At 38.8% G+C, this 21,990-nt stretch overlaps 1 protein-coding gene across 2 annotated transcripts in view; it reads left to right on the top strand.

Annotated features, from left to right (window-relative positions):
* The window catches only part of DNAAF9 (dynein axonemal assembly factor 9), a 76,154-nt gene that overhangs the window by 30,007 nt on the left and 24,157 nt on the right, over nucleotides 1–21,990 (top strand). For both annotated transcript variants that reach the window (XM_086746504.1, XM_086746503.1), the window contains exons 11-25: nucleotides 467–548; nucleotides 1,152–1,188; nucleotides 3,575–3,662; nucleotides 4,068–4,144; nucleotides 4,437–4,481; nucleotides 4,949–4,994; nucleotides 5,326–5,437; nucleotides 6,288–6,358; nucleotides 7,088–7,138; nucleotides 7,938–8,025; nucleotides 13,005–13,108; nucleotides 16,488–16,634; nucleotides 20,451–20,539; nucleotides 20,762–20,857; nucleotides 21,133–21,250. In XM_086746504.1, the coding sequence (XP_086602630.1) occupies nucleotides 467–548; nucleotides 1,152–1,188; nucleotides 3,575–3,662; nucleotides 4,068–4,144; nucleotides 4,437–4,481; nucleotides 4,949–4,994; nucleotides 5,326–5,437; nucleotides 6,288–6,358; nucleotides 7,088–7,138; nucleotides 7,938–8,025; nucleotides 13,005–13,108; nucleotides 16,488–16,634; nucleotides 20,451–20,539; nucleotides 20,762–20,857; nucleotides 21,133–21,250 (1,251 nt within the window). The remainder of the gene's footprint in view (nucleotides 1–466; nucleotides 549–1,151; nucleotides 1,189–3,574; nucleotides 3,663–4,067; nucleotides 4,145–4,436; nucleotides 4,482–4,948; nucleotides 4,995–5,325; nucleotides 5,438–6,287; nucleotides 6,359–7,087; nucleotides 7,139–7,937; nucleotides 8,026–13,004; nucleotides 13,109–16,487; nucleotides 16,635–20,450; nucleotides 20,540–20,761; nucleotides 20,858–21,132; nucleotides 21,251–21,990) is intronic.

The raw sequence follows: 21,990 nt of genomic DNA, 5'->3' as shown, positions 1-21,990 counted from the left end.
GTACAGTTTTTCTTCTGATGTGGTACTTGCTCCACCTGTTGACCTCACATTCTGACACTGTTCTTAAAAAGGTGGTTTGTTTACAGGTACAGGTGATACGGTTTTAATAGGGTGTCATGAAAATAGTAAATAAGACCAAGTGCCAGCATAGTTATGGGACCCTGACACACTTTCCTCTTCATGAAAAGAGCAGTTGACATAGGAAATTGAAAGCACATGCTTAACGCTTATGGAAGTCAGAGCTCATCTCCTTTCCAAAGCCTTTCAACCATTCAGGTCAAGTCAAAAGTGAAATAGACCTTTCAAAACGTAAGTCGCTTTTTAAAAATCCAGTTAAGTCTGTGTTGTGTCCTTCCTGTAGTATGTCAGTGGTTAGAAGAGTTAAGGGGAGCTTAGCTTATTGTTAATTATCGCACCAATTCCTTTTACTGAGGTTTTTTTGTATCTCATTAATACTGACAATTAGGTAGTGCAGTGTGTATCTCCAAAGGGACCTCTGGCTTGTTCAAGAACCTATTTTTTTGGAACCACTCACGTTCCTTTCCTGGGTAAGTACGAAGCAGTGATTTAAAGCAGTTCTCTTTGATTATTTAAAATTTGTAGCGATTAAAAGAGGCTTTTGATTCCTTTATAAGCATTAGGCCACAGAGTGGTAGATACTCAGTAATTCTGTGGCCAGTGCATCAGATCGCAGTAGAACACTTTTCTGTTGCACATCCTACATTGACGTGCGAAAAATCTGTCAGATGTTCGCAAAGAATGATTCAAAGATCAAGAAATTCTGATTGCATCAGAATGCAGCGTGAAGGTAGAGAGCACCTGAGCGTGCAGGCCTTTCACAAGTACTAGATGAACATTTAAGTCTATGTTGCATAAAGGTTGATAGAAAAACTGTCTTCAAATATATAGTAATTCAAAGTGGTAGTTGTCAAAGAAGCCTGCTGCTTTTTTTTAAAAAGAAAAAAAAAATTGAGGATTTTGAAAGGGATGGAGAAAATTCTTTGACTTTTAAAAATCTACAAACACACTACAGTTATGTAAAATGCTGGATAAATGTCGTGTAAGGTGCGCAGCAGAAATGTTATGCCCAAGAAGTTCTGTATAAACGCTTCCAAAAGTGCTTAAAACAAACGTTTTTGTTTTTAATACAGGAAATGACAATGAGATGCACAAGCAAGCTGAACAAGTGTAAGCTGCCGACTTTTTATTATTCCTTAACCCTTTGCTCTTTCTACCTTGTGGCAGTAGGTCGAAACTGCTTTTAGTCAGCAGTGGCCGTGACTTAATGGGAGCATGTGCCACAGATAGAAGTAAAAGTAAATTTTAGACTAGTTTCATCGAGTTAAACAGTGTGTCAGATTTATTATTGTTAGTGAAAATGCCGACTCAAACTTGACAAGAAATTTCGCTCTGTTAAAGAGTAGATATAAGTTAATTTCTGAAATTTTTTGTTAGTAAGCTACAAAGCTTCCACACATTTTGAGTTTCACAAAATAACCACTTGTTTGGTGATGTCCAACTCTGCCATGTTCTTGAAGCTTGACAGGTATCTGCAACATGCAATCTACTTGGGTACTGCTCTCAGTCTTGATGAAGCAGACTTTTCCCTAGAGATTTTTGTCTTCCCGCCTAGTTAGGATAAGTTTAGGAGCCTTTTCTTGCTTCTGAGGCAGAGCAGTCCGCAAGCCTGCGTGCAGGTTAGCAAGATATTAAAGATATGTCAGAGGGAGATGGACTCTTGATGATTGCGGTAGGGTTCTCAAAGATGTGAAAGAGATTACTAGGCTGAGGAGCAGATTTCTCATTTTTTTTAGTAGTAAAGTTAACTTTGGCGCGTAATTTTGCTTACATGATGTTCTACTCAAACATATAGAATATTCTTTGTCCTACTTCTGAAAGAATTTGTATAAAATGCAGTTCTGAGGTGGCTAGAGGGCTTCTAAGCAAAGCAAGGGTCTGATGATGGAGGCAGTATTTTTATGAGAATATCCTTCTCTTTGGAGAGTCCCTGTGTTGGATCAAACAATCTAGTTTCAACAACACCACAATTAGCTTCTCTGGCAAACCTGACCTTGTGATTTTGGAATTAGCTTGCAGTTGAGTCCTGTGACAGGTTCTTATATTTGTCAATGTTTTCCAAGGAAAGAAAAAGTGGAAAATATATCATAAGCACTAGTCAGTACAAATTTGGCTGTATTTAGGAAGGAGAACTGCAACCTAGAGTACAGATTAGCTGGAGTGCACAAACTGACTGTACAACTCTAAGTATCCCTGGGGTAAACCTTGCAATTTTACTTTATTATTTTTTTTTTTAAACAAATACCATGTTCTGTTTTGTATTGGTAGTGTCAAAATTTCAAAATAAGAAGAGGGGCAAGATATAACTATAATGTATTGATGTACATCACAGCTCACTGTGAGGTGTTTTCTTGCAAATATACGTGTGAACTTGAGTGAAAATAGGAATGGTTACAGAGTTGGGAAGAATTAGACACATTTCCTGCAAGAAGTGCATACTGAAAACAAGTTTAATGCCTGTGTTAGTACATGGAGTGCATGAAAATACATCAAAGAAACCTCAAAAAGTAGTGAGAAAGTTTGATTTTTAAGATTTATAACTGCTATTGGGGATGAACTTCAAAGAATGTAGTATTTATAGGGCTTGGTTCAATTGCTTCGTGTCTGGCCAGACAAGCGCTGGTGCATTTTGAGGTTCCACCGTGTTGGGGAGCTTCAGGAGCTTTTTTTCCATCCTTCAGGAATGCTTTGCATATTGCTTAAATGCTCTACCCTTCGCTTTCCTCCCTCCTTTTTCCTCCCTCAGCATCTAGCAGTTGCAGAGGACCAGTGAGAGGAGTTAAAGCCTGGGGAAGTAGGACTGGTTTGTCGATCTATTTGTCTTTTTCTTCCAATTTAGTTGGAAGACAGAGGCTGATGTTTTTTAGTTGGGCACAGGTGTTTTTTTTTCACTAGTTCTGGAGCTATAAATACATCAGTAGCTGTAAGTTGCTTCTGGCTTCACCTAATTTTGTTTATTTCTGTACAAATTTTGCATTCCCTTTTAGGAAGGGAATCAGGCTATGCTGTGATGAAGATGTGCTCAAAAGGTTGTGGTGACTGGTTTGGTTTGGTATTTTTTTGCTTGACATGCTCCAGAACAAGTCGATCTCTGAATTTGGTTCACTGTGTTTTCCAGTTTTGCTTTTGCGGAACATGGGGTTACCATTCTTTTCTTGGAATATTTAGGACGTGATCCTCAACACAACTCCAGTGAAAGTCAACAATAAAACATTTTTTCCTTGACTGGTGAGAGTAGGGATATGTTTGTGCCAAGAGTTGGTTTGTTTTGTTTTGTTTTTTTTTTTCTCCTTAAGATATTTTGTAATTTGAGCAACTTCCTTGCTCTAACTAATTTTTTTTTTCAGATTAGGAATAAAGCTATTTCCATGCTTCTTTGAACAAGGACCCCTTCCATATGAGGCAGTTGTGTTATGAGGGGCAAAACTGCTCCATTAAACAGAGGAGGCCAAAGCTCTATCTGTCTAGTAAATGTTGTGTTTGTATTTCCCTTCAGTACGCTGTTGTCGCAAATCTATTCTGCTGTTGTAGAGGCTGTGCTTGCTGGCATTGAGTGCTATGCTAAAACTTCCGCTGAATCCAAGGTAAATGAAGCACCCGTTCTGTACCTCGTAATTGTTCATTTGGATTGCTTGCAGTATAAGATTACATGCAAACCAAAATTTGAAAAAAAAAAAAGTTTAAGTCAACTGCATAACATTGAAGTTAATACCGCAGCCTCCAAGCAATCTCTCTGAATTCTGCTTAAGAAAGAGATGTTTCAGATTATATCTAATATTATCCGTTTACAGTTGTTTTTCCATCATTCATGAGTTTTTCTAATCTTAAAGTAAGGAAAACCAGATGTGAAAGAAAAAAATTTTAGCCTGGTGCATCAGTGTGTTGTCGTTTAGTGTATGGTCTCTTGTTTATCGTACGGGTGCTCCTGTAGTTGCTGGGCTTTTGACGTATCAGAAAAGAGATTTTTCTTCTCCATTTCCTTTTTCCAGGCGAAGGAGGCAGCAGAGCTGACACTCATGTCTGTGTTAGATACCCTTCATTTAACACAACTTAAAACTGCGTTACGGTATGTATTTTCAAGTACATATTGATTGATGCATTGTGTCAATCCATTAGTTTCTTTTGGGGGAAAAAAATGTATCAAATGTTAATTTTAAACTGAACTTGCATGACTGCCAAATTCCAAGACTTCATAATGCATCCAGACTTCTAAAATAATGGTAATTGTTCCATTTATCTTTTCCTGCTTTTATAATCACTTCAGCAGTTATTTAGCTTTAAATCTATTATTCCGTATTTTTTGTGTGTGGTAGAAGTATAAAACACATTTATTCACCAGTATAACTTCTATTCTGCAGCTCCAAAATCGTTTTTCAAATTCAGGCTGTGAATAACCATGGAAGGTTTGTATCGCTGTCTTACACTTCTTGTTATTAATTGATGTTTTTAACAGAGTAATAAGTTTCATTTTTATCATCTTGGAACTTCAGAGAAAACATTGCATTTGATTATTTCGTACAAGATGTACTAAATGCTTTTGTGTTTGAGACAGTTTAATGATTTCATATCTGTAATTCTGTGGAACCTTAAAAACATTTAAAAAATTCTGAAACAACTGGACAGATGGATTTTATTAACTGTTAATGAGAAGAAGCACCATGAGCTCATTAAGAGTTTACTTTTAAAGCTGTGCTTTTAACTTAGTTGATATCACAAGCTTGTGCTTTTTAATCCTTGTGCTGTGTAATTGACTGAAATGGCCTACAAAAGTTAGATTTTATTTTTAAATGAAATAGCTTAGTTGGCTGTTATGAAGTCACTCAACATGATCTAACCTTTGAATAATTTAAATTACCTTTATTGTTTCTAGAATTACTCCCTTGGATAACGAGGATAGCCTGTGTTTGATTAAAACGGTAAGCAAGCTGTTCAGTATTCTGGTTAGATGTTTTATGAGAAAACAGAGCGCGAGTGGCTTTTTAACGGGACATGCTGAGATTTCTCTTTGTGAATACACATGTAAGGGGAGAGGTGAGATCAATTTCAGGTGCGGAAACTAAGGTGAGATTGAGTTTTAACATCAAGTCAGACAGTGGGATTTGGAATAAAATGTTACCATGGAGTTACGATCTCAGAATTTCCACTGCGGTATAGAAGTGTTGTGTTTTAGGAGGCTTAAAATGTACGGAGTTTGCTGCTTCAGTTGAAATACTTCAAGTTCTGCTTTCTCTTCTTTGATTGCTCTAGGCGTCTATGATGGTTTTCGACATTCCAGACTTGCTCACAGGAAGAGGATGCTTGGGATCTGTCGTCTTTTCAGAGTCCTTTCTAACATCACAGATACAGGTGAAAGAAAAAGGTAATTTTATTTTTAAATTCTAACACTGAGGTTGTAATTCTGTTAACTTTGTTGTGATGAAATGGCAAAAGGGCTTCTGCTGGATCTTACTGCCGTTACCATTATGGTTTTAAGCCTTTGCGTTAATTAAAAGACCTAAATGTTTTAGCTTGCCTAGTAATGAATAATTTTTTAAGGATCAAGACAGTTTCTCTAGTTTCACTGAAAGGACTTTGGTTTTTATGGGTGCCTTGTGATACAGCAAGGTGGAAGTGTAAAAATACAAGTGTAGTAAGTAGTACCCTGCCTAAATTTTCTTCAGTCTTGGTGAGTATTTTCTATCATGTGAGAAAATTCAAACAGCTCTCGTTAATCACTCTTGTAACACTGATTTTTATACTATAATATATTTTAATTTCAGTTGCTCTTTATTTGGAAGAGATAAAGCAAAGCTAAAAAAAGGATAAAATATTTGGAAGGCTGGTTTTTGGAACAGCCTTAAATTTGAAATAACGGATACTGAGTAATTTCCATAACTTCAGACAAGTGCGTGTTTTCCAGGTTGTTTACATGTGACAAAGAAACATAGTTTTTGAGGTTGTCTGAACAATATTTATGAATTCTTGTATACAGACACGCTGTGGGTTTTTACCTCTGGGGTTCTTTCGGTATTGTATAGCAGCTCTGAGCACGAGAAGACTGGGAGCTGATCTGCTGTGAAAGCTTCACTTAAACAGTAATAAATCCTTAAAATAATACAGAAATGTTCATATTTCCTAAAGAAATTTCAAGTCATCAAAGTAACTTATTGGCCAGTCTGAAGTTTATGGATGATATTATGCTATTTTGTGTTCTGTTTACCTCCCTGCAGATGGCAGCATTAATTCAGAAACCAGCCACGTAGTACTGACTGCAGCTATCCCAAGATACGCTTCTTGGCTGGTTCGTACAGAAACTTATTTCAGTTTTTTCTATAAGTATAGATTCGCCAAGAAAAACTTGTTATAAATGTATGGATGTATGAGGGGAAAAATATGGCACTTGAGCACTGAAACAAAATTTTAATGTATTATTCTGATTTTTAACTTTGGTTATGAAGTGAAAAACTAATAAGTGGAAACAGGCTGATGGAACTATTTCATTTTCACCACATCAGTTTTCTAGTTTTGTAAAGGCATGGGCGTTTAAGTACGCAGTGTGACTTTTGAAAATTCTGTTTGTTGTGAGGCACTTTAGATCACTTAAATGTCTGCCCCAACAGAAAGAAAGGTCTGCTACCAGACCTCTAGTGTGCTATACTGTGTTAGAGGTATACTTCCAACGAATATTGTTAAGTTGGGCAACATTATGCACTTTGGTAATCCATACTTCTTAAAAACTTTAACAGTAATTAAAAAAAAAAAGACTGAGTGCGATACAGTGCTTTGTGACTATACAATATCATTTTAATCTATAAAACAATTTGATGGGGAGTATCCCTTTGAATGTGTTTCAAGAAACTATTTCAGTCCCATGGTAACAGTCTTGAAGAGCACAAAGCTGTCTTTGAAGTGATACTTTGTCTGTCTCTGGTACCTAAGGTCCTCGCTTGCCTTGAATCTTCTTTAATGTTTTTTTATTTAACATTAGGCTTGCTTTATCTACTGACAATACAAATGTTTCTGGCTACAGGTTGAAGACAGTGATGTGAAACTCTCTGAAAAGGCACAGCATATATTGAAGGTAAAATTAAACGTTTTTGTTAAACTGTCAAGAACCAGTATTCAAAAAATCTTAGCTGCTAGCAAAACTGGCTTTTGTTCCTCTTCTTCTGTTAAAGACTTGTCTGTTCTACCCTGTCTCTTTCAAACTTTGACCTACCAAAAAGAATACATTGTGTGTGAATACTTGAGGTTTTCTTTATTTCAAATAATGACAGAACCAAAGAGCAAAAATAATTCTAATAAAGCTACAGTTTCATGGAAGTCTCACTAAGTATTACCCATGGAGCTCATGTCTTTCAAAAAAACCCCCAAACTCAATGCCACTCTACAGGCAACTTTCTTTTAACTTAATTAGCACACTGAATGTCTAAAGGAAAACACTTTAAGCACTGTGAAAAAGAAAAGAATTTAGGATCTGGGAACATCTTAAACCACATGAGTTTCACATTTGTGGTTTAATTTGTGGTTACCAGAAATCTTCATTACAAATAGATTTATTTTCCTGTAATATACTTTTAGTTCAGTAGATTGACAGTCCCAAAACAAAAAGCTGTGCCTTGTGGTTGTGACAATAACTTGTAACTTAATAGCTGCTGGCAAAACCAGAGAGGGGGGGAAGCGCTTTTAAAAATTATGCTCTTGACATGCTGCGTCTTTCACTAGTTCTTCTATACCAATGCAGTTTAAAACTCTCTTGAAAGTTCTGACAGATGCCGTTTAAAAAAAAATCTTTACTCTTGAAGCATGAGAAAATATTCTTGCCTGGCTTACCGTCCTTGATGCAGTCTGTGAATTTACTGTTTGTTTTTCCTGTTTAGGAAGAGAAATCTTTTCTGGGCACTTTACTCACTGGAGGTGATGGAGTGTATATTTGTTCTAGCAATCCACAAGCCATGCCTGCAGAAGGTGAGATGGGTTTTTTTCAATTACTTATAGAGATGGTCCACTTTTTTTTTTAAAAAAAAAAACAAAACAAAAAACCAACAACAAAAAAAACCCAAAAACCATGAGAGAGATGAAGTTTCTGGGATTTACACATCTGGTGATCCTACCTTTGCCATAGTGTTAAGCTTTCTTTCCATTTGCCTTTGCAACTTCCATGCTTTACTTTTTTGTCCTCGACCTCTGCTTGAAACCTCTAGTCCTAGAAGAGGGGATTCCTGTCAGAGCTATAGGCTTGCTTTTGAGGCATATGGGACTTCCCTCACATGATTGAGAAAATGGGTCTTTGCAGACCTGGGAGATGGCATTCTCCTATAGTCAAAGTTCAAAAGCATGCACAAACTGTCTACTTCTATCCTTAATGGGTGATGTGCCATGTTTGCTAATTTTCTGTACCTAGATGAACATTTCAGGTTGCCCAGAGAGGTGGTGGATGCCCCATCCCTGGAAGCATTCCAGGCCAGGTTGGCCGGGGCTCTGAGCAACCTGATGTGGTTGGAGATGTCCCTGCTCCTTGCAGGGGAGTTGGGCTGGGTGGCCTTTGAAGGTCCCTTCCAACCCAAACTGTTATATGATTCTAAGACTGGGTTGGAAAAATTGGGATTTACAATAGTGACAGTATGCCATGGGCTTCCAGCTCAAAAAGTGAAGGCAAATATGTTCCTTTTGGACAACATGATGTGCTGCCTGTGATCTAGGAGGGAGTTTGAATGATTTGCTTCTTAATTTATTTACAGCCTTGTGTTCTTTGCTTCTATCAAAGACTCTTCCTGGAGGTGACATGTTGTTCCAGTTTTTTTTTCCCTTTTCTTTTTCCCTCAAGAACTTCAGTGTTTGTTGTCACAGATGCTTACCGTATTACAGAAAGATGCTTGGTCTTGGTCCTTTTCAGATTCGGTGAAGTTACTGCTTTCTGACACGAGATTACTGGCAAGAGTCTTAGGTCATTCCTCCTCTTTTGATGCCTTTTCCTTCAAGAACTTAAGTAACAGGACTGTCCCAATAACATAGACTCATAGAATCATAGAATGGTTTGAGTGGGAAGGGACCTTCAAAGGCCACCCAGTCCAACCCCCCTGCAAGGAGCAGGGACATCTCCAACCAGATCAGGTTGCTCAGAGCCCCGGCCAACCTGGCCTTGAACGTTTCCAGGGATGGGGCTTCCATCACCTCTCTGGGCAACCTGTGCCAGTGTTCTACAACTTGCATTGTAAAAAATTTTTTCCTAATTTCCAATCTAAATCTACCTCCCTCTATTTTAAAACCATTACCCCTCGTCCTATCGCAACAGGCCCTACTGAACAGCCTCTCCCCATCTTTCTTGTAGGCCCCCTTGAGGCACTGGAAGACCGCTATCAGGTCTCTCCGGAGCCTCCTCTTCTGCAGGCTGAACAGCCCCAACTCTCTCAGCCTGTCCTCATAAGAGAGGTGCTCCAGCCCTTTTATCATCTTCGTGGCCTCCTCTGGACCCTCTCCAACTGGTCCATGCCCTTCTTATGTTGGGGGCTCCAGAACTGGACACAGTACTCCAGGTGGGGTCTCACCAGGGCAGAGTAGAGGGGGAGAATCACCTCCCTCGACCTGCTGCCCACGCTCCTCTTGATGCAGCCCAGGATGCGGTTGGCCTTCTGGGCCGCAAGGGCGCATTGCCTGCTCATGTTGAGCTTCTCGTCCACCAACACTCCCAAGTCCTTCTCCTCAGGGCTGCTCTCGATCCATTCCCCGCCCAGCCTGTATTTGTGCCTGGGATTGCCATGACCCAGGTGCAGGACCTTGCACTTGGCCTGGTTGAACTCCATGAGGTTGGCACGGGCCCACCTCTCCAGCCTGTCAAGGTCCCTCTGGATGGCATCCCTCCCTTCCAGCATGTTGACAGCACCACACAGCTTGGTGTCATTGGCGAACTTGCTGAGGGTGCACTCTATCCACTGTCCATGTCGCCGACAAAGATGTTGAACAGGGCCGGGCCCAGCACGGACCCCTGAGGGACACCACTCGTGACCGGTCTCCACTTGGACGTCGAGCCGTTGACCACCACTCTCTGAGCACGGCCATCCAGCCAACTCCTTATCCACCGAGTGGTCCGTCCATCAAACCCATGTCTCTCTAGTTTAGACATGACAATATGACTAAAGACAATTTGGGAGGACTGTTGGGAGAAGTTTCCCTCCCTCACAGCCTTGTGCCAGTGTGCCTTGCTTTGCCTTGAGAAAACTCAAAGAAAAATAAATACAAGTTGTTGAATCGAAACATATTTTTCAAAACAGAATATTTTTTTATATTCTGCTGTCCGGAGAAGGTACCGTTGTCACAGTACTGGTGTACAACGGAAGACATCTAAGTGCTTAGTATAAGCTGATGATATTTAGGTGAAAATCTTTAGCTTGATTGTTTTTATAGTTATGTGAAGAGAGTACTGAGGATAAATCAAGATGTAGAAGGCAATTAAATAGCAACATTCACATAGTGGAATTTGCTTTTGCTCTAATTTAACAGATTTTAAGGAAAGAAGATTAATGCAGAGAAATATATTTAAATATTTTGTGATTCAGTGCTCTGGGCACATGTTCACTCAGTAAATGACTAGAGAAGGGTGAATTTTTTTTTCTTTTTTTTTTTTTTCTTTTCTTTTTGGGTTTGTGAAAACAGTCTGTGTGCCCCCCAATGGAGCAATTTACTTTTTTTCCCTTTTTTGGGGAGATTTGTGAAGTTAAACGTTTTGGTAACTCTTGGGATGGAGAGTTCTAAGTAGGTGGTATAAGGACTGTTATGTAACGCTTCAACGAGGGAGATATTTTCTGAGGTGTCAAGTGAAAGTGAACTTGACGTCGCTCCCTTTCATGTACGCTGTGAGGAAATTTGCTGCGCTCTAATTTGGGCTCTGCTGAGGCTGCAGCCACGTAGTCTGGCAAGATGAGGGTGCAAAAGGTGCTGTCAGACAGGCACTCGTCTTCTCCCTCTGTCACTCTCAATGATTGTAGTGAAGTACACGTTCATGACTAAAACGCAGCAAAAAAAAGTTCGAGCTGTTCGACCTTTGTATGCTAATGCATCTGCTGTGTTACAGATTTTTGTAGGATGAACTTAACTGAGTCAATCAGTCTTGCCAATTAAACTCTCGTTTGTGATTAATCACTTGTGGAAAATATACAAGTGGTATATTAAGTTGTTCTTGATATAATTCACTGACTTGGATGCTAAAGACAGCTGGTTTAGTTTGTATTAATTGCTGCTCTTTCTGGCTTCCTTTTCTGTTACAAAAGAATTAACATCCCTGATTTCCTTTCTTTCCCCGTTGGCACGATCTCTCAAGTGTCATATTCTGTGAGATGTGACAGAAATGTACTCGAAGCGTTGTATTCTCCATTTTTCTTCCTCGACCACTCAATAGAGGACACACCGCCTGCGCTGTGGCTGACGTTTTACGAGCATTGGGAGCATCAGCAATTAAATTCTTGTAGATGTAAACTATTAAACCTCCATATCTGTGTAATTATGTTTGGTTTTGTCTCCGTCCTAGTTACTCTCAATTTGGACCTTGAATTTGTGATTGTGGTGTCTCCCAATTTAATAGTAGCCTGCTCTCCAGCACAGTGTGAGTGCTAAGAAGAAGCTTCAGTCTAAAACAGTTACGTTCATAGCTAGCAGAGCCTATGTGGTTTTAGGTAACTGTTGAAATCATCTGTCTAGTTACGAAGATTTGATTTATATCAAGCTCTTCTTTGTTGAAACAGAGCCTTAATCCTTGAACGGTTTTGAAGATCTGACCCTAAGTTGCCGTTTCAAGAGGAAAGTATCGTAGGTCTTCGATTCTTTTGAGCATTGTTTGATAGGTTGAGCTAGATGTGCGATCACGGTTAGCTGTATCTTTTAGTTTTCTGCTGCTTGGCTTTGCTTTTTTTCTTTTTGGAGCATAACTCTGAGTAATGATTTTTTTTTTTCCACTTTTTTTTTTTTTTTTCCTTAAAATATTTAACCTTTCCCTTTTGCTGACTCACGTGCTTCCTGGTAAGGGATGCTATCCTGCTTTCAATCCATGGTCTAGCACTGGCAGCAGAGGTCCAGCTGGCAGCCCCTGCTTACTCATCTGTTCGTGCCTTTCTTACGACTGCCGGAAATCGGCTTTTTGCTGATGCCGGTTACTAGCGCTTGGGTGAAATTTTGGTTTTATCCGTTATAGCCTTGCTGTTTCTCATTTTCCAACCGCTTTCCCTGGTCATGCAGGTTTGTTAAGAACCAAGGAGTCTGTAAGATGGGAAGAAAAACCGAGGTAGAATGAATGCCATTTCTCTCTTGGCTGTCACTAGATTGTTAGCCTCTGGGGAAGTTCCTAGTGCAGTAACGTTTCTCTCTATAGGCAAAAGATAATGCAAGTCTACAGATAAAGGACTTTCCTGTTTTAAACTTGGTGAGGAAGTGAAAAGAAAACTGTCATCTATGTATGTGTATTTATGTATGTATATTTTTTTTTAACTCTCTGGTATGTGTTAGTATATCAACATTTTGCTGAAAATCTCACCAGCTTGTTTCAATGTCTAAGTTTTCAATTATTTCGGATCTGAGCTTTCCTTAAGTTCTTGTTTTGTCAATTTTGCATTTCTGGAAGTTTGCAATTCAATGTGATTTTGGCTTTTAAAAGAAAAAGCTACGGCATATTTATGATAAGTGGGCTCCAGGAGATAAGATTAAGTCAAATGCGGTCATAGTCGTGATTCCTGCCCTTGATAGCGAGATCCAGTAAAAATCAAATGGTTGTACTCTGAGTGATGTCTATATACTAACCCAAGTCTTTGTTCAAATGTAGTGTGTTAAATATGACAACATTTTGCAAGAACATTGATTTCTTCCTCAGGAGGAAGAGACGTTTGGCATGTGATTCTGAAATATCGATATATACCTAATGTAATTTTTTCTTTTTTTTTTTTTTTTTTTTCAAATTCTAGGCAAATTGTACTTCTTCTCAGATGGCATTCTCTTTTCTGATCCCCACCATGGCAGCATTTCCATTTCCAAGAACCATATGACTTCCATTTCTCTCTATGATGGGGTGAGTATTTTTTTTTTCCTACTGTCATAAACCTTTTATCAGTTTTTGACAGTGCCTCTGTAGGCCACTAGTACAAAGTTTCAACTTCAATTGCAGTTTTACAAGTGTGTGTAAAACTGTAATATCTGTTACAAATCTCTACTCTTTGGCATTGGTTAGATTAACCAATTACTGATAGCTAAACTGTAGGGAGAAGAGAATTTTGTACCAGACTAGTTATCAATGTGTTCCTGTTGGTGTGGAAAATTGCTTTTTGTTAAAAGAAAAATTGCAGAACGTAGCATTCATAAAACATCTAGCGATTTTAAGTGATGGATAGAGAAAAGTTCAAGGTATTGTGAAGTCGTATTGTGTATTGGAGGGTGAAATGCTGCCTTCTACTCAAAATATATTTAACCTTCAGTCAAATGTTCGAGGTAGTGCTTATCTCTGGAAAGGTCACGAGCAGTGTCTGTCTACTGTCGCAGAGCATTGTGTAACTGACAGGCTGAAGAGAATGACTGGTTCAGTTTCCCAGGCTGAGAAGGGAGAAGGAAGGGCATGCTGCATGTAATTACACATCATCTGAGTATTTACAGTAAAAGACACTATGTTACGTGCAGACTTCTGCCATTCTTGTGATCAGCTTGTATCACTTCACTTGGCCAACTTGCCACGCTACTAGTTTGGTCTTCTGGCTTAGTGGGGATCAAGAGTTTAGGTTAATGATTGCATCTCAGCATTTTTTTCTCCTTCAAGGCAGACACGCTGGGTTAACTATTACTTTTTCAGAATGGAAAAGAGATTATTTTGGTTGGTTATTGTTTCCTAAGCACTGAAAAAAAAAAAACCCCTAATCTCTGTTTCCTTTAGTTTCTATTTTTTTCAGGTACAGTATTGCACATTTGTTTACTGACCTCCAGAACGCATTGTGGTGCTATGATTCCATCACATAATAGAGGAAACCAGTAAAATACAATAAAAGTCTGTGATTCAATTGAGATGAAAACACAACAGTGAAGAGAATCTTACCTTAGCTGCCTTTTCTTGCATGTCGTATTGATTGCCCCTTGGTAGTTTAAGAAGCTATTTTAACACTGACCTTCCTTCTATTGTTTGATTCAAGACACTCACTTTCATAAAACTAGCTATTTATGGGGCCTGGCTATCATTCTTGAACTGACGCCAGATTTTTGTGTAAAGCTAAACCTTGACAGAGAGTGTTTTATTGTTCGACTGACTTGGCATAATGCAAGGGTGGAGAGCTGAAAATGTTAAGAAGTGACAGGAGAAGAAGGGTAATTGTTAGTATGCTTTTTCTGAAAGTTACTGCGACAACAATATTGATGGAAAGGAAAGGATAATTTAATGCTCGGATTAAAATAAAAGATACAAAGACTTTGAAGTGATGCCAAATACAGCTTCTTAGTTGCTCTATCACCATGCCTGCTAGATGCTCCACTTCTTAACTTGAAAAAGTCTGCACTTCTGCCTCCCATCCATGCTGCAGGTTTCTCTATTCTGAGGAACTGTGCACCTAGCTGCCACCTGAGGTCCTTGAGGCTCTTAATCATTGAGTGGCACAATTGTGTGATTCCTCACAAAACTGTTCCATGGAGGTCTAAAGCAGAAACCATCTCAGTCGTAGCAGAGTCAAACACACATCTCCCATCTCATGAGGCAGCACTGTTCCAGCTTAGTACCGCCCGTCCTGGGAGTAAGAGGAAATCCATCATGCTACACTGCCACCCAGTCTCCACACTCCCAGGTTTTTGTGGTTTTTTTTTTTCTTCTGTTCAGTGTCTCAGTAAACTGTATCAAGGCATCTTTACTGTATAGAGCTTAAGATGCTACATGCTTGGCTTTGAGGTCTTGTTTAAGACCAAGTATTTCAGCTTGTAAGTACCTGAATTCAGCATTCATTTTAGCCATTAATTAAGTGAACAAATATTATTAATACTTACATTTCACAACAACATTAATATCTTCTAAAACTTTGAAGTGGATTCTTTTAACCTTATATCTGTGGGGATTATTACTGCTTGTTTTCAGCTTTTTTCAATTTGTGGAACCCTAAACATTTTCCAGGAGGAGAAGCACATTCTGTTGGACACTTCACGTGCAGATTGCAGCATGTATGAGTTGGCCTTTTACTCCCTGGTCGTGAAACCTGCAAGCTATCCCGCAGAATCCAGGCTCTGTGGACCATGTTCCAAAAGCCATTTTGGAAGTTGTTCTCTTTTTGAACAGCGTTTTTCTATGTTCTTCAGTAACATCGATGACTTTGAGAGGATTACTTTTTTTAATTAATCCTTCAGTCAGCTAAGAGTAGAGATTCTGTTTGCAAACGTCTCTGAATTGATAACGGTTGTTATGTAAGCGTTCTCCAACTTGAACTTTTTCTTGAAAATTTGTAAGTAGAGTTCTTTGCCCAGTTCTGTTGAAAGGGAGATGGATGTTACTCGATTTCAGATTTGGACCCTAAGCAGTGGGATCCTCATCCTCTGGGGATGTTTCACACTGCTGAATTGTACTGTATTTCTAACACTTCGGCATGAAAGGAGTTACAAGGCAAAGCTTGAGCATAAAACACTTCAGGATCCTGCAAAGTTGTACTTAAATGCCAGTCTTGAATTCCAGAAAACCAAGGGTCAGTGTTGTTTTATTAGAACAAAAATTGGGCAACCTCAGTTCAGTGCTTCTGATGGAGACCGATCTTTAGGGCTTCAGCTTTCTGTTGGTGAAGACATAATTCGGATGAAGAAGCAATAGGTTTAGTAGAATTTGTGCCTGTTAAAGAATTGGAGAGAAACGGGACGTTTCCAGCATGCAAGTGACCTACACTTCAAATGACAGGCCTGATAGTTGTGTCTCGTTGCAGCATGGTTCCTTTCAGGTTACAAACTCAAGAGCATGGTATAAGAAAGCTTGCAATAGCACCATGCCATCCTTCTCATCTTTATAGCTGATGTTTAATTCATTTTCTGGGGTATCTGTGTCAGAGGAGATGTGTGGGTATGGATGAAGGTGGCTTTGTTGTGAAGCGTTAGCAGAAGAAAGGACTGAAGATCTGATTTTTGGTACAGAAAAAAGAGTAGATATTCAAGTGCAAGCTTTTCCTTTCAAGAGGAGACAAAGTTTAGGTGCTTAGACCAGTCTCTGCTTTCTTTAAAGCTTATGGTGTCCCCAATAGCTGCAAAGTAGAAACTGAGGGGCACAGTAAGTGGCTGCAGTTGATCTCCTGCTCCATACCTGCGCTTTGCGAGCGAATGAATGTTTGGATCTTTATGCGTGGCCAGCTATGACTGTAATAGTTCTCTCTCTGCTGTTTAATGTATTAAACCTTTTTTCACTTTCAGTGACTGTTGATTATAGCTTGTTCTGTTTCTTCCTTTTCTAGGATTCAACAAGTGTTGTTGCTGCTCTCTTTATAGACTTCAAAAGTTCCTTGCTTGCTCATCTACCAATTGAATTCCATACCCGAGACAACTTTTTGATGATTGCACTTTTCCCCAAAACAAAGATTTATAAAGCTTTTTATTCACAGGTAAGATGAAAAAAAAGATTGTTTTGGGTGGGGAGGGGGAGCACACAATTATTCTTTGTGTTTGAGATGAGAGGCAAGGGTCAATTTGTTGATGTCTAATTAAATTTGGAAAGATGATGGTGTTTATTTCTCATGTTAGTTGAGCTGCTAAAGCTTGTCATGTGGTAAGTAAACACAGGAAAGTTTGAAGGTCAAGGTTTTTCTTCTTCTCACAAGCAAAACCTTTTCCTTATCTCGGTGAACAAGCACAGTTTATAAAGGAGGAGGGGCAGTTAATGCTGAGGGAGGAACAAGTTAGGAACCATGTTGAAAACCTCCTCTGTGAAGATGGATGGGGTTCCTGGAGGGTGTTGAGAAACGGCTTCTGTGATTTTGAGGCTGCTCGTCACTTAAAATCAGGGTGTTGCAGTAGGAAGGACCATTACAGCGAACTTTTGCAGTAGTGGCAGGTAACATAGCAAAAGGCAGTAACCATAGATGGCAGCTTTGAAGGTTCAGACTGAGTGTTAGCAGGACGTCGGTGCAGTGACTGGAACAGGTCACCCGGGCAGTGAATCTCCACCTTTGAAGATTTTTGAAAATCTGGCTGGACAAAGCGATGGCTGACCTGATCTGCACTGGCAGCAGCAGTCCTCCTTTGAGCAGGAGAGGGGTCTGAGACCTCCAGAGGCCCTTTTCCAACCAGAAGCTCTGGTTCTCTCTGTGACCTATGGCATCTACCTTGCACACTTGAGATTGTCGCGGGCTGCCCTGCCATGTAAGACCTTCAAGGAGTGTGATTGCTCCTGATCTCAGGAGCTTGCATATGTGAGAAACTTCAACTTATGTATACAATTTCTAGCAATTGTGTTGCTCGTTAAATTTAATGTCCACCATGTGCTTTCATTTTGTCTTCTGAAGCCAGTGAGTGCTTGAAAAGCTTGTTTTCTAGTAGTTGCATTTTAAATGTAGCACTAGTGTATAAGTGGTGACAGCAATTGTATGCAGTGGCAGAGGTTCTATTGTATTTTTTTTGTGGTTAGACACATTTGGATCGTGATCCTTAGGGAAGTTTTGTTAAAATCTTTAAGTATCCCATATGGCACTGTATTATTCTCTAACTAGATTGGCTTCATGCATTGTAATGCAGAGGCTTTTAAGAAACAAAACTTCATAACAATAGCGCTTTTGAGGAAATGAGCCTGGAGATTTCAGGACTTCACAAGGGTTTTAGTGTGCGATCGTAACGCTGGACTGGAAAAGACCACCTAGCTCAGTGAGTACAGTCCCCACTGGTAGTATTAATGTTACCATAAAAGTTTTCCTCCTTTTATCTTAAGTATTTAAATTCCTCCCAGTGTCGCACTGTGTGAGTGGCTGGGAATATTTTGTTTATTTGTTCTTGAATTTTCAGCCTATTTTATTAGGTCTACTTTTATATCTGTTTTTTTTTTTTTCTTGCTGTACAGCAGACATCCTTGAGGTATTTAGAAATTTCAGACCTATTATTTCTGGCTTCTTTGGCCTAATAAAATAAAATAAAACCAGATCCTTTTAAATCTATGCTTACAGAAAGTTCTCTTTTCCTCTGATCGTTGTAATACTTACCTTTTATCTATTTTTTGTCTGTAGATATCCAAACTGTGTGTAGTATCCGAGATGAGGGTATTTGTTTCTTGTGCAGAGGCAATAATAGTTCTCTCTTCTGAAAATGTTCAGAGCTACCCTTGCGTTGCCTTTACTTTTCACTGCTGCCTTGAATTAATACATTATGCTCATTTTTTGAGAATCTCCTTCGGGTCCTTTCTCTTTTGCTACCCGACAATACTCCAGTTGATTCTAGAAACGTTGGTGTGCTCATTCTTGCTTTCATACTGACCTTCATCTTATTTTTCTTTCTGTTTCTTCCGTTCTTACAGTTAGATCTGTTTTCCTATGAAGCATCTCAATGCTGTGAAGACTGTGTCCCAACTTAGTTCCCCAAAATGCTGTCAGTTCACTTGAGTCTATGCCAAATTCATTGCAAAGGGTGTCCTGGGGCATTCCCTAAGCGACTCTGCTGGTGGATGTCCTCAGACTTCTGCCGCTTCTTTTCAATGGTATTTATTCCGGTCCTCCTTTGAGGAGCTTTTTGATGAACAGTTCTGTACTGAGTTTCAGCTTCTGCAGTTTAACAGTTTCTCACTTGGCACCACACCAGTTGCTTTGCTCGAGTTCAAGTAGATGAAACATGTCTTTTGTCTTGAAGCTGTTATCTCATGAACGAAAACTATTCATAAGATCAAGTGGACCTGGTTGTGTAAGCCGTGGAAGCACGTTATTGTATTTTGTTAGCATTTACCTTCAGGTATTTATTGATTTCCTCCAAAATGTTTTCTAAAAGTCTGCGTGCCATTGAAGTCGCGCAGACATAGTTGTTCTACAGACCTGTAGTTACAAAAATTCACTAAAATGTTGCTACTAGTTTTACTCTTCTACGGTCATACGGCGTGATACCTTGCTTACTGGACCTATGCTTTAATTACGCCAAGCCTCCTTCAAATAGGGAATGGCGATTACCTGTTCCTCCAGAGTTGGGTGTATTAAATTCCTTGAAATTGAGACAGTTGCAAGATTGAGAGCACACAGACCTGGAATCTGGTTTGCAGATCCTGCAAAGACAGGACAGTACCTTTCATGTCCTTACTCTGGTAAGGGAGGAAAACATGCTTAGGCTTTGGGATGTATTGATTTATCTGATTTTCTTCACCTTCTCTAATGCCGTAGCAGCTCTTTTTTAAAATGTTAATTAAATTATACAAAAAGAACTGATTAATTTCCTTTGGTGTCTGTCTGTCTGACCTAAGTTTTCACTTTATCCCTAGTCCTTGGCCTTCTAACAAATACAATTTTCTGTTGACCAGTCCTTTCCATCCCTCGTAGGCATTCTTCCTTAGTCTTTTACACATGTTTTGAAGTGGTTATTTGTTTGGTCGCATGGATCCTTCTACACAAGCAATATTGTCTTTGTTCATATAAAAAGTTTGCTTTGTTTTGATGTTGTTTTACCTCAGTACCCTTGTGTTTAGGATGTCGATTTCTTAATGGAAAGCAGTCTTCCCCCCTAGTCGTTTTGTCTTGCAGCAAATTATTGTGAAAAATGACAATGGCTGTTGCCTTAACTTATTAAAAGAAGGGAAATACCGAGCACTTAAATGAGTCTGTGGTTCATCTGAATCTGATTTCTAGGTTCACAGTGCCATTCATATTAATGTGACTTGGCTAGAGGAATAGGATACGAGCCAAAACGCTGTCCCCTGGGGAAACAAAGGGCTCCCTTTTCTTTTGCAAAGGAACAGAGGTTTTTCTTAAATTTCTAGAAATGATTGCTGCAATCTTACCTCATGAAAATTACAATACCACTTAAAGGAGACTTATATTAATTCAGTTCTTGCTGTACAGCAGTTGGATTATAAATACCTAGCATTTTTGTCAGTGGAGTACACTATGACTAACAGATCCATGTGAATGGTACTCTTACTTTGGTAGGTAAACTTTTTTTCCTAAGTCTTTTTTCCCCGGTTACGAAGATGGAGTGGAAATCTGGACCGTTTCACTGAAGTTACTACTTAAAGCAGTTCCAGTCTAGCAAAAGAGAAGCTTACAAAATCTGATCTGTGGAGTCTTCTTCTTCCATATTTCGAATTCTTGCAGCAAAATCAGTATTGTGAAATATTTAATGGCTAGTTAAAATGCATTTTTTTTTTTTTTTTTAGGTGGACAAAACCAATTCCTAAACAAATTCAAAACAAATTTTGCAAAATAATGACACTTATGCATAGGTCTGGTTTGTTGCAGGTTTTCTCTTCCTGGAAAAACCAGACAAACTCAGGATTATCGTTAAGGGTTGTCCAGGAAGAATTCCTTTCTGTGGAACAAAAGAAACTGTAAGTTCGTGCTGCTTAGTTCAGTGCAATTATACGTTACAATCAGAAAAATATCATTTAGTGAAGATTTTGATAATGATTCAAAATTGAATTGTTGCATTCTTAGTCCAACACTCCCTTTTTTTTTTTTAATACTAATTAATATGTAGCAATCTGATTTAAAGAAGATAAATTTCCAGGTCTCTCCTTCAACTAACCAGTTAATTAATTTGCTTGTTTTAGGCATTCCAGTGTTCAGAAGCTATTTAATGCCTTGTCGTCTTCTGGGGAAAGATGCAGGGAGCTGAAAATATCTGCTGCTCTTCCAGAATTAGAGAGGTGAGAAATTATTTTTGTTTTCAAGGGATCAGTTTTGTCAGGAATAATACAAAAATATTTTGGTATATGTAATACTTGTCTAAATATTGCTTATTTAATAACTCTGTCTTCAGTCTAGGTATTTTTATCCTAAGTTGGATTATTTCCTCTCTAGGAATCCTCTGTTTGACCTTTTTAACAATCTTATTTTAGTAACTTCCCAACTATTTATATGAATTAAATTTTTTGATCTTGATTGTAAGGAAATGAAACCTTTATTTATTTTTTTTTTAAAGGTTTGTGCAACATTTTACAGTCAGCAGCGTCAGTCACGAGCCAATAATGAGAGCGCATCTTCCTATTTTATTGCAACAATCAGAAATCATTCCTGATAGCAAAGCAGAAAGTGATAAGGTAAGGAAGCAACCCAACAACATTTCTCACCCCTACTATAGAATATTCAGCAAATATTCTGTCTGTCATTAGTTCTGTTGCAGATAATGTAGCAAAGGACTCAGGTATATTTAGCCGTGCTCTGTGCCTCCTTCTCCAGTACCACCAGTTCACACTGAACTTTCTTCAAATCTTTTTATTAGAATAAATTGCTCTGCCCTGTTTTCCTGATTACATTACTTAATTTTTCTTTTTTTTTTCATTTAAACAATCTTTTGGAAGAGCTAATGGCCCTTCAGCTTGATAGAATAGAGGCAGAAAATGAGCTGTAGATCTTCAAGTGAACAGTTTTCTCTAATGTCCAGGGAGAGTTAGCCCTAAAGCAGTAGCTTGTTTTTATGAATTGCTGAATAATTTAACTGAATTGTTCTCTGGAACATAAGAATCCTTTAAATAGCATGGAGGTAGCACATGATATTTAACATTTACTGATATTATCTGTAGAACTCTCAGTTCTCTATAGGGGCAATAACAATTGTCATACTTAAGGAGTGCTTTAAATAGCATTTTCAGAGAAAATATTTCCTTGGAACTTTCCAGCATTTGAAATCTGCTGTAAGCAAGAAAGTCAAAGCAGCAGGAACATAGTCTTTCTCTGTGAATACTGCAAAATGGTGGCAGACTTATTTCCTGGGATCTAGTTCAGAGACCACATAGACACTTAAACTAAGTATTAGCTAATAAACTCTTATCAATGTTTT

This window comes from Chlamydotis macqueenii, chromosome 4 (assembly GCF_036417535.1).
Source record: "Chlamydotis macqueenii isolate bChlMac1 chromosome 4, bChlMac1.mat, whole genome shotgun sequence".
Classification (NCBI taxonomy): domain Eukaryota; kingdom Metazoa; phylum Chordata; class Aves; order Otidiformes; family Otididae; genus Chlamydotis; species Chlamydotis macqueenii.
The sequence above is the reverse complement of the archived record's forward strand: the minus strand, read 5'-3'. Positions and strand labels throughout refer to the sequence as shown.